Genomic DNA, 15,044 nt, shown 5'->3' with positions numbered 1-15,044 from the left:
TATTCAGCAATGTGGAAGAGATTAGTTTTTAATTACTTTAAACTTGAAAAGCAAAATAAATATTAATAGACCAAAGCAATCAATTCATTAATCTTATAATGCCAGGGCGCCTGGGTGGCTCAGTTGTTAAGCGTCTGCCTTCGGCTCAGGTCATGGTCCCAGGGTCCTGGGATCGAGCCCCGCATCAGGCTCCCTGCTTCGTGGGAGGACTGCTTCTCTCTCTCCCACTCCCCCTGCTTGTGTTCCCTCTCTCACTGTGTCTCTCTCTGTCAAATAAATAAATAAAATCTTAAAAAAAAAATCTTATAATGCCATTTCTTTTCACTTGATACAATATAATTGATTACATTCTAGTTATTTTTTATTTCATTTTTGAATAGGTGATATATGCACATGGTTCACAAACCTGTAAGTATAAAAACTTACACAGAGATGTTTCCTTCCCAACCCTGCTCCTATGTGCCTTTCCCCATCAATAACCACTACTTAGAATGTTTTTACATGACTGAAATCAATCTTGCAAACCAATATTCATCCTCCCCTAGGCTTAGTTTTAACTTAATTTTATCCCACAGATTTTCTTATATTATCTTTTGAGATGATCATTTCTTTAAAAAAAATTAAAAATACATGTTACATAACTAAGACTGTGTTGCCATCTTTAAAATTCTTGTCTCTGTTTTGTCTTGTTTTGTTTGTTTTTTTTTTTTTACAAGCCATTCTCCACTGATTTCAGATGATCTGATAAGAGCTTTCGTGTCTCAAAATCCCAGAAAGATTTGTTGAGTGTCAACCTGGATCTTAAGATACATGTAATAAATGATCAATACCATGGGAAAACTTAACCAGGGTGGCATTCGAATGTTAAAAACCCTAAAAAGAATTTCTGGCTAGGCATGCTCCTTGTCTGCACAGGGTCTCAAACTGTCCGTTGGAGTGTGTTCTGTTAGACCAAAAAGAAAGATATCAGGGGCAATGGTCTCCTTGGGAAATGCTTTCAACTCAGATCAGCACCACCACATACCAGGTGCTGTGCCAGGTGCTGTGAAGGGGAAAAAATGATTTTGAGGTAGTTCGACAGCTGGATATTTTGACTTGGGGTGGCCATGTAGAGAAAGAGAGAGAATGTTAGAATAAGAACAATAGAAGAAACAATGTCCAACTCTAGCCACATCTTCGAGTCGCTGAGAGGAGCTTTCTAAAAACCACTGGTCCCTGAGCCTCACATCCTAGATTTCTGATTTAGTTGATTTGGAGTGGAGCCCAGGTATGACTGTGTGTTTTTTAGCTTCTCTAGGTGACTCTACTGTGTAACCGGGTGACAAACCACTACTCTAAGCTCATTCAAGTCCAAAATATTCACCTTGGAACTGCATTGAGATACAAAGACATGGGAATACCACTTGGATACTGCAAGTGTCCTATTAAAGGCCTCAATTTACTTTGCTATCAGAGAGTAAAAGTGACCAAGAAAAATGGTTTTCCCCTGATGTATCTGGATAAAGCCCTCTACTATTGATTTGAACTTGATTGTATACCCTGGAGCCACAGTTAAAACTGAATCAAGCAGTGCAGGACCCAGCCCCCTTACAGTTTGGCATAAGAGGGGTAGTCCTGAGCTTCATGGCTGTCTTGCCTCTAGACTTCTCTCCCTGCTCTCCTCTTTAAAATGATCACTACTTTCTTTTCTTTCCATCTGAAAACAAATTTTCTGTTCAGAGTTCCCAGCAGCACAGGCAGGACACCACTTCCTAAATTCATCCCAAAGTCACATCATCTTACTCTATGCACGGCTCTGAGGAGATAAATAAAGTGTGTGACTTTGTTTAATCCAGTGTTTCCCAAGCTTATTTGACCACGTAACACTTTTTGTGTTCAAGAAAGTGAAGTAAGATGTTCCAGAGACCCAAGCTTGCATCTTGAATGAAACTAGTAGGTTAGCAATCTCCAAGGTGACCCTCGATGATTCTCACTTGTGATATTTGTGGCCTGTGTAGTCTCCTCCCATGCTGTGTGACCAATGTGAAATTGAGCAGGTGGTGGTGTGTGACTTCCCAGGCTAGCTAATAAAGGGGGTTGTGGCTTCTGCCTTGTTTTCTTGGGCACTCACTCTGAGGAGAGCCAGTTGCCATGTTGTGAGGATACTCAAGCAGCTCTGTGAAGAGTCCATGTGGGAGGGAACTGAGCCCTTCATCAACAACCAGCACCAACTTGTGGGTCAGCCACCTTAGAAGCAGATCCCCTAGTCACAGTCAAGCCTCCAGCAGATGGTAACCCTGACCGACATCTTGACTACAACCTCATGAGAGACTCTGAGCCAGAAGTACCAGCTAAGATGCCCCCAAATTCCTGACTCACAGAAACTGAAAGAGAATAGATGTTTATTGTTTTAAGCCACAATGTTTTGAGGTAATTTGTTATTCAGGATTGATAACTAATAAAATTGGGATTTTACCCTTGGGTCCCAGTTTCCTCATCTGTAAAGCAGAAATAATAGTACCTTCTTCGTACAGTTATCATGCCTTTTTTTTTTTTTTATTGTGCCAATTTTTAAAGGAGAAAATGCTTGACTGATAGTATGTGATCAATAATTGGGAGCTATTTTTTATTAACTCATTCAGAACATTCTTTTTAGTTTCTATCCCCTTAAAATCTCATTCTATCATTTCATTTTGCTATTTATGCTTATATTAGCTGTTCCAAATAGATGGAAACCTCCTCCTATTTTTCTTGTCTCACCTGACAACAGTTTGAAATGGTCTTTCACATTCACAATATCAGCAATAATAGGTGGCCTCCAAAGGCTTGTGGTGTTGTGTCCTGGAAGTGTCTCCTTTGGAGATCTTGCTGATGGCCATTACCCTGCTACAATCACCCCACAGCCAAGCGTGGAGACCAGTCATATGTTTATGACCATTAGACCACAGGACAACCTGGTTTGTAGCCTTGGGGACCCCTCTTGCCAGGTAGGATAGGTAGGTGGGATCGGATAGGAGGATATCAGAGTTGACAGTGCTGATGTAGGGCTTTAGGAGGCTTACTACTCAAATATATAGTTCCCACTTCTGCAAAAGCCCTCCAATCTCTCCACTTGTGTCTGTTCTCACAGCCGCCACCCTAGGCCGGGTTATTATCTTGCCTGGACTATCACGATGGCTTCATCCTACCTGGTCTTCCTGCTTCCAGGACTGCCCCTCTCTCCCTGCCTCAATCTTGCAGTTAGAATAGTCTTTTTAAAGTTTACATTTGATTATGTCATTTTCCTGCTCCAAACTCTTTATCATGATTTATAAGACCTTGCAAGATCTGGTTCCTATCTACCCTTCCTATCCCACCTCCTCACACGTATCTATTTGCAGTTCCTCAATGTGCTAACTTCTTTCTAGTGTGCTGAGCTTTGACCATAATTTCCTCTCTGCTCCAGGTCGTGTGACATATGAAGTTCCAGAAGGTACCCCCAAAACACCACCACCACCAAAAATCCACAGCTCTCTCACTCCAGACATGCTGTAGCTATATAAAATCCTACCATTCACTGGTAGAGACACCCAAGAGTTTAATAGACATTTACTCCTGTTAGATGGCAGGTAAGTGGCATGGGGCAAGTGGGCGGGGGTTGGAGAGGGTCACACAAGTTCGGTTTCTAGGCATTAAAGGCCTAGAAATCATGTCCACATGATTCCCAAAATCATTCCAATTGATTGGGAACTATGGCAGATTGGTATTGGTGGGTGAAAGTAGTTAGAAGTGAATGGAAAGCGGACCAGATTAGAATTCTGGGATGCCTGGGCCAATGCATGGACTGGATACTTTTTCTGAACTCTAGACCTAAAAAAAACAATTGCCAACGGGACATGTCCACTTCCTTGTCCTACAGGCACCTCAAACTGCACATGTCCATGACCAAACTTATCATGGGCTTTCCCAAACCTCTGCTTTTCTGGCATTTCCTATCTTCATGAATTAATGGTGCCATTAATTACCTGGTCCGTGAGCCTGAAAAACCTGGGTGTAACCATATCCTAACCTCTGACATAGTCACTCATGATGTCCTGTGTATTCTGCATTTTAAATATCCCTTCTTAATTGGTCCTCCTTTTTCCACTCACAATTGCTGTAACCTTGGTGCTGAGGATCCTCATCTCTCTCTCAGACCATCGTTACAAGAGTTTCCCAAGAGATTTCCTGCTCCCAATTGTGTCTTCCTCCATACACTCCCAGAATGATCTCTGGAAAATGCAAATCTCTTCTGATTAAAAGTCCTAATGACTCCTTTATTCTATAAGATTGAGTCCCAGATCCTTGTCATTACACACAGGGACCTTGATGATGTGCCCTCGCTTCTCTGCAGCCTCACCTTTGACCTGCACCCTGCTCCCATCCTACACTCTGGCCATGATGAGCTCCATGCTATTCTACTGTTCCTGGACCAGACTGTGAGGTCTCACCTCTGCCCAGGGCCTTTCTCACCCTCTCTGCCTGGAAAGTCTGTCCTCACTGTCTACCCACCCCACAAACACCTCCCCCTGAGGCACCTTAAAGTCTTAAAAGAAAGTCTTGAAAGATCTCTTAAGATTCAGTACAAGCACCGGAGGCCTTCCCGACCACCACTAGGTCTTCTCTCCCTCAGATGAGTAGTTAACATGGTGGGTGTTCCCCATTTTAGCAGCAACTGACTGGGGGAGGGCGTGTGGGGGATGGAGTTCAAGTCTGTTAGGCAATGGTATGAAAAATTTGCTCAGCGGAAATCGTCAGTGGGAGGCAGGGTGATCCAGGATTAACTCTACTTTGGATTTGGCACTGACATTTTGGCCCTTGGCCTACATGAAACTGGAGTGGGCCTGGAGGATATGAGGCTGCTGGCTGGAAGAAATCAGTCTGTGGGACAGTAAAGGATGGCAGACATCCTCTCCGGCCCCTCAAAACTTCCATGCTTCTCGTTTTGGTGTTTGTGGAAATCTCAATGTGAGTGTATATGTGTGTAGTGGGGAGGGGAGAATGGGGGCAGGCAGCAGAGAGAAAGGGAGAAAGAAGAGAGATTCTTGAACATATCGCAGCCCAAGGCTTGGAGGGGGTGGCCCTCAGAGGGGAAGGGAAGGGCCAGGACTCTGGGTGGGTAAGGGAGAGGGAGAGTGTCTTCCCATTTAAAAGCTCTTTACCAGGCCACTTGACATTAAGGTTGGTACCTCCTGGCACTCCCAAACCAGAGTCCTATTTCCAAGTTGCCTTAGAAAAGCCAAGGTGTGTGCATGGTGGTGGGGGGGGGGCACGTGTACCCTCCTGCCTCTAGCCACTAACCCAATACACTACCACCACAGGGACCCATTGCTCTACAGCAGACACCCCAATCTTGCAAAGGGGGGAAAGTGAGCATACAAAATGAAGGCTGCTGTGTACAGTCCCACTGCTGGCTCGGAGGGAGTCCAGTGGGGACCCTTGGCAGGGGCTGCCCTTGAGTCAATCCACTGGGACTTGCTCACGACATGACGGTGGTGCGTTCCTGAAGAACACCACATTTTTATTTAACCAATTCAAAAGGAAGTTAACTTTTCCCGAAGCTTCACGTTAATTGGAAACATGCATTCTGGCAAAGGGGGATGGAGAAATTCTTGGTCCAAGTCCAGCAGAAAGGCCAATCTCTCACCCGCTGGGCCTGACAGAGGCTGGCCCGCCGGAGCCTGGCGAGCTTGGGCGGGAGATGGAGCCCAGCGCCTGGTGCGCCCGGCAGGTCGCCCCCTGGGTGGTACTGCACGGCTGCGCAGAAAGGCCGACAGGGCTTTATCAAGAAAAGAGGGGGACGACTGGCAGTATGGAGCCATCTTCCCCAAGGCCCCAGCAAACTCTCCCACTGAGCAGCGTCACTCCGACTGGTGATGTGTCAGCCACTCACAGAGTGTGACTATGACAAGCAGGTGGGGGACGTCCGCGTGGTGTAGGGGAAGGAAGGGCATTCTGTCTGCTGCTTAGTAATACATTTCTCAGCTCTTCTAAACCCGTTTCCTCGTAGAGGAATTGGGGGGACACTGAGGCCTAACCATAGAGCTGTCATTAAGGTTGAAAAATTACTTATAAAATATGCATAGGATATAGTCATTGGCACTTCATATTAATGATAAGTAACGTGACGACGTGATTTCCTCCTACTATTGATCAGATCTTGTTGGCTAGCTGATGGAGGGAGAGGAGACACCACCAGAGCAAGCATGGAAGCTCCTTGTGTATATTTTGGTGCCTGTATGGATCCCAGCTCGTTACCTGCTCCTTGGTGTGTGAGCGCCCCCCCCCCCCCCCGTCTCTACTTGGCTTGGCCCTTTGCTGCTCCAGACCTCACTCTTGGAGCTCTGGCCCAGCCTGCCTGGGGCCCAGATCTCCACACCCGTGCTCTCTGTGCTTCCTCACCTGATCCTGATCAGACTGCTCTCAGCTCCCAAGGCCATGGATGGCTTTCTTCTCCCTTCTGTGACTGCTCCCTTTCCTGCTCCAAGAAGCTTCCAGGAATCATTACAATGATGGACGGCAGCCTGCCTTCTCCAGCACGACCTCATTCCTGGATTTGAGAGAAAGAGTTTCTCAAGGGTGAAGAGTCAGTCTTTGGAACACCCAGGCCTGAATTCTAACTCCCTCTCAGTTATTTACCAGCTGTGTGACTTTGGGCAAGTCGCTTAGCATCCCTGAACTTCAGTTTCTTTAACTGTAAAGTAAGAATAATAATAGCAGCCTCATGGTGATATTATGAAGATTTAATTAGGATCTAGCACTTGGGAAATGGCTGGTAAGTGGTAGTTATAAGAACAGTTATGCTTACAGTTGTATACAGGTGTAAACGTCTGCATCATCCATAACCTCTGCACCTCCTCCCGTACTCATCTTTCTCCCCGGGGCCACGGAAGAGGCGCACACACCCTACAGCCCGGTTACTCAGGTGGGACCTGACTTCTAATTCTAGTACTGCCTCTAACTAGCTGGGTGACCCTGCAGAAGTTGCCTCCTGGAGCATCTTCTCTGGGCACTTTGCTGAGGTCTGAGCATAAAGCAGCACTCCCTCCAAACTGAGTCAAAAGTGACACGGTGTTGGTGGATGCAGGGGCTAAGCAGCCAGGGTCCTGAGGTTTCAGAGCTGTCAAGACTGGGCTGTGGGTGAGACTGGAGAGGGGCTGCTGTGCTCTGATTCTGTTTCTCCTCCTCCAGCTTCTTCCCCAGTCCCTCCTTTGGCCACAGCAACCATGCAGGCTACAGGAAAGAGGCTTCTCTTCCCTCCCTGAGCCTGAGGCCCCTGCAAAACTGAGCTGATTGTTTCCTCAGAGTTCCTGAGCTTCTGCCTTTGTGGCAGATAACAGCAGGGTTCCTGGGAGCCTACCTTGTGCTGTGAAGGGGACTTACCCCCTGGATCAGACCCTTGGGGCTGTAGTAATCTGGGTGTTGGATATGGGGACTCCTGTCCTGACACATGGGCAGAATGCTTGAAAATCCAGGCCCTGGAAAGCCAGGAATAAGATAAAGCTGAGATGGAGGGGCGGTGGGGCCAGAAGCATAGCAACAACGCAAGAGAAAGGAGCTGGTAGATAAACATTAAGATCCCCACCATGTGTGGCACCGCTTTAACATTTTACATGTATTTGTGCCTCGTTTATATTTCTACAACAACCTGTGAAATAGCCCTGTTACCAGTCCCATTTTAGAGATAAAGAAGTTAAGGCTGAGAGTTTGTGTGACTTGCCCAAGGTCACCCAACTTGTCAGTCCTAGTGTCAGCATTTGAATCTAGGTCTTTCTCACTTCACAGCGTAAGCACTGAGCCACTGAGCCATACAGGATGTTAAGGGGACATTCAGCCTTGTGAGGGATAGACACCATTATCCTCATTTTAGAACTAAGAACCAACACTTCCCCAAAGATTCGCAGCAGGGATCTGAACCCGGCTCCATCTCAAGCCGTAGCCTGCGTGAGATCAGTACCTCCCCATCTCCCCAGCTGATGAGGTTCCCTCAGGACGGGGCATGCACAAGTGGAATTTTGTGGTCCCTGCTTTACTGAAGACTTTAAATCATTTTCAGTAACACTGATCACTTTTGCCAATTTAGTAAAAGAAGTTTAACATCAAGAGGAAGCATAAAATTTATGAGGGATTTGTTTAATCTGGTACCGTATTACAAGAGCCATTTCAACTCACTGAAAGTATGAAAAGCATTTTGCATTTAAGCAAACAAGTCTTATAAGTCCACTGATAATTATGCAATCCCAAATTTATGGTTCCTAGTTCTCATTGGATGAAATGTGAAGTAGAACAATAAACTTGTCAGATTATAACAAATTCAGAGAGGAATCTGAGGTATTTATTAAAGCAACAGGCATTAGTGAAATGGACAGCTTGGGGCATGATACTTGAGGATGAGAATAAAAATTCTCAGAAAACACCAATATTTCTGCAAAAGCAATATTCATTAACATCTGCCACAAAAGGTCAAGGGACCTAGAAAATTTGCATAAAAACAATTTGCAACCAGGGGGGCAGTTGAGCAGGGAAACCAGGGGGTGGAGAAATGTGAAATGCCTTTAGAAGGTCTGGAAGTCTTCCATTTCATGTGCGTAGGCCAGGGGTTTAGCGGTTTAGAGGTAACCTGGGGCCATTCCCCAAGCGGACTTCACAATATACCCCTGTGCGGACCCTGAAAAGATGGGTTTTTACCAGTGCCCCCTTTTGAGGGTGGTGGCGAGTGGAACCACTGACAAGCCTGTGTGGTTCCCTTCATTGTAACCGCCGTTAAACAAGTACAATTCTGATCTTTTCTTAAACAAACACTATCTTTTAATACGTATGTTTTCAGTAAACTGGGGCTCACCTAGACTAATCCTGGGACCGTGGGTGAGAGAATTACTCGGAGCGGCAGCCCCAGCTGTTTGGGCCTTGCCTGCAGAAGCCCCAGACTCCAGCGAGCAGAGACCAGCCCCCTGAGCTGTGTGGCCTGTCCAAATTTCTGACCTGCATAAACATGACAGGGTCGTGTGTTGTGCCACTAAGTTTGGGCACTTCGTTCTGCAGCAATAGATAACCAGGTCACGGCGCAGTCTCCTGCATTTTAAAGACAACGGTTGATTCAAGACTGAAAAACAGCATCAGCAATACAATTATGCTAGTGAATAGTGTGCAGGCCAAATGCAGTTGCTCAACCCATCTCATGAGAACTAATTTGAGACCATACCTTAGAGAAATTATAAATGGTAGGTAGTTGGTGACAACAGAGAACCAGGAGTGGGGACAGAGATGGCTTCAGGGCAGAGTGTTTGGTGGGTGTGCCCAGCATTACAGTGGTTTCCAAACAGTTAATATTAAATAAATGAGAGCGCTCACTGAGAGGCCAGAGACCCTTGATAAACCTGGAACACACTGGTTTCTCATGCACATATACTCAGGCTTCTCAGAATCCACACAAGCAAACCACTAATGGCTATTTTTAATGCACAAATACCAAATATTTGCTTCCTGCAGGGAACCTCAGTCTGGAGGGTCTCACTTGTTTCTCCCTTGCCTGGGAGCGGCCAAGTGTTGTGTTTTCCCAGGTTGAGTTGGGGGAAAACACTGTGCTGGACAAGGCAGGAGCAAATGCCATAAGGATACTGGGCAAACAGAATCTGTGTAAATAAGGCTGCTTAGACCCAGGGGGATACATGACAAACTCCTGCACACAGCAGCCCCCATTCATCTCATCAGTAGCTTGTTCTCCGTCACCCTGGGACTGTGAAATCCATTTATATGAGATCCCTGGTCAGTTATAGTTAGCGGAGTGAGGGCCACTCATGGACACATTAAGTCCCAGAGCAAGACAAGAGCTTCCGATCTAGCCTTCTTATTTTATAGACTGGGAAATCGATACCCAGAGAGGGAGAAGGACCTGCTCAAGGTCACACAACCAGTTAGTAAAAAATTGGAACTGCAACTCAGCTTCCCTGACTTCCACTGGGTAACCAACTCATTTTCCTAGGCTTTCACAACCTTTCTGTTTGACTTCATCTGAAGGTCTTCAGAGTATAGTTTGTATCTTTCTTTCTTTTTTTTTTTTTTTAAAGATTTTATTTATTTATTTGACAGAGACAGAGATAGCGAGAACAGGAACACAAGCAGCGGGAGTGGGAGAGGGAGAGCAGGCTTCCCACCGAGGAGGGAACCCGATGTGGGACTCGATCCCAGGACCCTGGGATCATGACCTGAGCCGAAGGCAGACGCTTAACGACTGAGCCACCCAGGCGCCCAGTTTGTATCTTTCTTCACGATTTCAATAATAAGTGAGGAGAATATAGTTTTCTTTGAAGCTTGAATTTTTCGAAGCCGCAACAGCATGCTCACTTTCATACTGTACCAACCGTGTAGGAATGTCATAGAAATGTTTTATGTTGCCTTCCCAGCTCTGATGGCCACTGCTGAAGTGGGTGGGTTTATGTGGCCATATTTCGGCCACAGGCCCCCGTTTCCTACTCCCTTCTAATTCATAACTTAATTGACTTAAAGAGAGCTGGTCCATCAGCTGGACAGCAAACAAGGACTCTCTCTCTCTCTCTTTCAAAACTTGTTACCAAGAGACTCAGAAACCAGAGACAGATGATAATGAGCATTTGAGTGAAAAGCTTATATAGAGTAATAGGCATTATAGAGCAGCCTGCACTGTGAAGTGGGTGAAGAGAGCACAGCTGCCTGGGGCCCTGGGCTCCCTGAGGGCAGTTTTGTGCCCACAGGGCCTGGCTGATCACCTGTGTACTCGCATCAGCTGGTCCTGAGAGTGAACTGTCCCGTCTGACATAGCGCTTTGTCTCAGCACGCTCACAACCCAACGGTGCAGATAAAATATGTAACTGAATATCTGCAGATTCTATTTTGGTGAGTCTGGAAAGGAACTGGATGTTCTATTTTAGAAGATCCCCACAATCCTGAAGACTAGCCAAGATCAAGAACATAGATTGCCCTGAAGAATAAAGTCCTAGTCTCTTGCAGGCCCACATTCCCTTCTATGCCTTGGCCACTACCCACCTCTTGACCTCTATCTCTTTCCCAGTCCTGCTTCAGAATTTCAGCTTAGAACCTAGACTTTGCAGCTAAACATTTCCCCCTTTGGAAAGAGATTTTCTCTAAAATATGGGAGTATGGAGAGAGATTTTTCTCTAAAATACAAGGTTACGCAGGGTGGCATACCCTTAGGGGCATCCTCAGAGGGAGACTCAGTCGTGCCGCCCCCTGCATGCCCCCCCCACTACTGCTCTCAGCGCTGTTTCTCCTCCAGGTGGGAAACCCTCCTTTCCCACTTACAACCTATCCTTTCAGTGCCCCAAAACTACCTCTCTTAGCATAGATGAGTTTCCTTGAGGAGTTGGGACAAAAGAGAAGAATTCTAGCATCTGGTTTCCACACCCTGGACATCCCTTGGGCCCCGAAGGGACAGCATGGGAGTATTTAGGTCTTTCTCAGGGGCCACCCCGGGTCTTCCCCTGCCTCTCTGCTGCCTTTTTCAGGCTGGTTCTCTGCGAAGCTCCACTCACCTCCTTCTGGAGTCCTCACTCTTTTCCTCAGGGAGGACCTCATGCTCCTCCTCTCCATGTGTCTCCCCAGATTTGAGCTGTTTAGGTTGGAGGAGAGTCCTGGTTCTCTGAAGGACAGAGGACTCTGGTGACAGAACTGTGTGAGGCAGTAAGGAGGTGAGGCCCATGCTCCTGGATGCGTCCTTTATATCCAGTTTTCTCTGGGGCTGCAGGCTCACTTATTTTTATTTTTATTTTTATTTTATTTATTTATTTTTTGAGTCTATTAATTAATGGAAACACCTATCTCAAGAATGGACACTTTTTAGTGAAGCTGGCTAGTACCATCTTAAGCTAAAATGAGAAAGTGTTTCCTTAATTAGCAAGACACCTTCTATTTCCTCGGAGTCGAGAGTTCCTGTTAGGGTAAAGAAACCACTCAGCATGTGGTTTCTTCCTACTCACTGGTGGCTTCCGTAACAATGAAGAAGCCACAGTATGCTTTTGGGTTACTCTCTGTGACACCAGGAAGGGCGTCCCACTCACATTTCTGATTCTTGGATTATCCCACTTTTCCAGACTCCTTGCTCCTCTATCTTGCCTTTGTTCTAGTGGTTCCTACTACCCTCGATGTTTTTGTCCTTTAACTGTTTACTGTGCTGACTCCTGTCTAGTCTCCTGAACATGACTAAATATTTTTATGTCCCATACAGAACTCTGGCAGTCACTACTTGGTAAAAGAAAATTCGAATGTGTGAGGTAGCACATCCCCCTAGAAGCATTTCCTGCCACCCTCCTCCCTCCAGGGGTTTGCCCTCTGCTCTTACAGACCCCACAACTCCGTGCCTGATGCACTGATCAGAGCTCAGTTCAAGGGCTTGATGATGGAGGAGTCGTGCCTAAGCAGAGGCCCAGAGCAAAAAGTATCAGGGCCAAAGGATGATACCGGGGAGACTCCAGCATGATTCTAGATGGCCATGAGGGGAGCAGTGGGGCAACAGAGAAGCAGAGGATAATGGACAGGGCGAGAGCAGAGAGGAGGGGCCACACACCGCATGGTGGGCCAGGTGGGGAAGGAGAAGGACTTCCCCATAGGGATAGAGCTGGTACAGAAACTGTGAAGGGAGGAGGAAGAGAAGGAGGGGTGCCAAGTCGATGTCTTCAGTTCTATTGGCCTGGGACTTGCAAATTTTTTTGAACTGTAAGTTCTAATAAGACAAAGATTTTACTTTATAACCCAGCAGACATATATCATATCCTACCTGGGGACAAGTTTCACAAAACATGCATGAGAGGCATTGATATTTTCTTTTCTATTCTACTCCATTGTGTTCCATTCCATCTTGCCCTATCCCCATCCCATCTCATCCCATCCTCTTTCATTACAAAAATGCTGATAGACTCTCTAAACTGATCTTATAACCCATTAACAGGTCAAAGCCAGTTTGTGTGTGTGTGTATGTGTGTGTTCTTTTCTAACATTCTATTTTGAAAAAGTTAAATCTGTAGAAAAATAGAAGAATAGAACAAGAACATACATACACTCTCATCTAGATTCACAAATTACCATTTTGCTGTATCTGTGCATACTTTCTGCATGTGAAAATAACATATGCATGTATGTATATAAATATATGTGTGTATTTCTGTACACACACACAATCTACTTCCCTTATTCATAGTAGTTATATTTTATAAAGTTGCAGCAAACACTGAATTAGCAAATACTGCTCCTAGAGGAAATATAGAGTTAGGTTCCTGCAAGCCTCTGATCACATTTTCATTACCCTTGTTTTATGCATGTTTTTGTTTAAAGACACTTTATTACATATATGTTGTTGATTCATTAACACTGAACTCACAGCTGATAGCACTATATAACTGAACAAAGCTTATCTAGCACATGAATTTTCTCCTTACAGCTCATTACAGCCTTCTTGCACTTAGGATCCCTAGACAGCACTTGAGCACTACACTGGGCACCATTTTAAGAAGCAAAATCTCAAAAAAAAAAAAAAACACAAAACACCACAAAAATATGGAAAACACGGTGCTAAATAGACTGTGAAAGGGATGCTTGTTTCCGGCATGAAACAGGCGAAATGAAAGCAGAGTGTCACCTTGTTCAACCTCCGCTGGGAATGTGCAGCTTGTGAGACTCAAAGTTTTCACGTGTCTGCAGGTGTCCCCAAAAGCACTGCAAGTATTGATTTGGGGGTTACAAATCAATCTTAGCAAGCAGGCAGGCTTGCAAATACGGGCTCTGCGAATACTGTGGATTGATTGTATGTGTACTTGAAGGTTGCAGACTCTATCTCTTCACCCCGAATGCAGCTCTGCAGAGTAAGGGTGTTCTACAATGAAACTCCATGACCATTATGCGCCTCGGGAAAGCCAACTGTCATCCAATCACATCGTCTGATATTCAGACTTCTCCAATTGCCCTCAAAGATTTTAAGGACAGTTTTTTGGGGGACCAGAATCCAATCATGGTTTGCCCCCACCTTGTATTTAGTTATGTCTCTTTAGTCTCCTTTAAACAGTCTCACACCTTTTTTTTTTTTTTTAAATGGAAGTGATACTTTTGCAGAATTCAAGCCAACTGTCTCTTCGAATGTCCCACCTTCTAGAGTTGTCGGATCGCTTCCTCATGATTCCATCCTGGTGATCACTGCCTAGGTGATTTTGTGTACTTCTTTTGGCACACCAGGAGAGGGCTCCTGGCGTCAACTTGTCCCTCTGCTGGTAAGGCCGTGGTGGACTCAATGGTTAAGGTGATGACCCATGATTTGAAAAGCACAGCTCTCAGTGGGAGAGAGGTAGTACTGTCAGGTGCAGGAGAGGGGAGGTTGAGGGCCCGAAGAGAGGAGACAAGGCCAGGAATTACTGTGTGACGAACGGCACAGGAAGGCCAGGGGCCAAGGCCCGGCCCTGAAGAGCCACAGTCTCCCTCTGAGGGCAGAGGGCCTGCATTTGCTGAGGAGCCTTTTGCTTGCCAAGAGCGTGAAGAAACAGTGTTAGTGTCTGGGGACTGAGTTTTAATTTCCAGTGAAATTGGGACAAAGTTCCTTTAGGCTAGATATAATTTCTTTTTAAGCCTTGGGTTCAAAGACTTGGAGCATTCTAAATGCTTAGGAAATTGTTATGGGTAGTAACAAAAGGCAGAATAGCTAGGTCTGACATGGTGTTTTTCTATGCCAGTGCCACTAGATGATTTAATATTTAATATGATTGTGGTCAAACCAAGTCTGAATGGAGTAAGCTTGAAGCATTTCTAGTGCTGCAGCTAAGTGGCCAGGAGCCCAAAGTGATAGAACTGTGGTTTACTCACCAGCCTTGAGAGTAACCTTTGGGGCTGTCTGAACTCTCAGACACCACTTGGTATTTCCTAACAATGATCAGTAATGCATTTGGGAAGCCTGTTCGGATCACCCAATTAGACGGGTGTTTTCCAAGGGGCCCTGGCAGGGCTGATTTGTCTGCTAGTTATTTTTATGGTTATCTTCACTGAAGTAGAGACAATCTACCATGTGTTCAGGG

At 45.7% G+C, this 15,044-nt stretch overlaps 1 protein-coding gene across 1 annotated transcript in view; it reads right to left on the bottom strand.

Annotated features, from left to right (window-relative positions):
• Positions 1–15,044, bottom strand: part of LOC145716322 (uncharacterized) — a 68,509-nt gene that overhangs the window by 33,185 nt on the left and 20,280 nt on the right. Inside the window, exons 4-5 of the mRNA XM_081799524.1 lie at positions 6,400–6,547; positions 4,110–4,229 (exon numbers count right to left, since the gene is read on the bottom strand). Coding sequence (XP_081655650.1) covers positions 4,139–4,229; positions 6,400–6,547 — 239 coding nt within the window. The 3' untranslated portion in view covers positions 4,110–4,138. The remainder of the gene's footprint in view (positions 1–4,109; positions 4,230–6,399; positions 6,548–15,044) is intronic.

The sequence above is a fragment of the Leptonychotes weddellii genome, chromosome 11 (genome assembly GCF_054177405.1).
Source record: "Leptonychotes weddellii isolate Sample4059 chromosome 11, ASM5417740v2, whole genome shotgun sequence".
NCBI lineage: Eukaryota > Metazoa > Chordata > Mammalia > Carnivora > Phocidae > Leptonychotes > Leptonychotes weddellii.
Note: the sequence above shows the minus strand (reverse complement) of the source record. Positions and strands in the feature narration are given on the sequence as shown.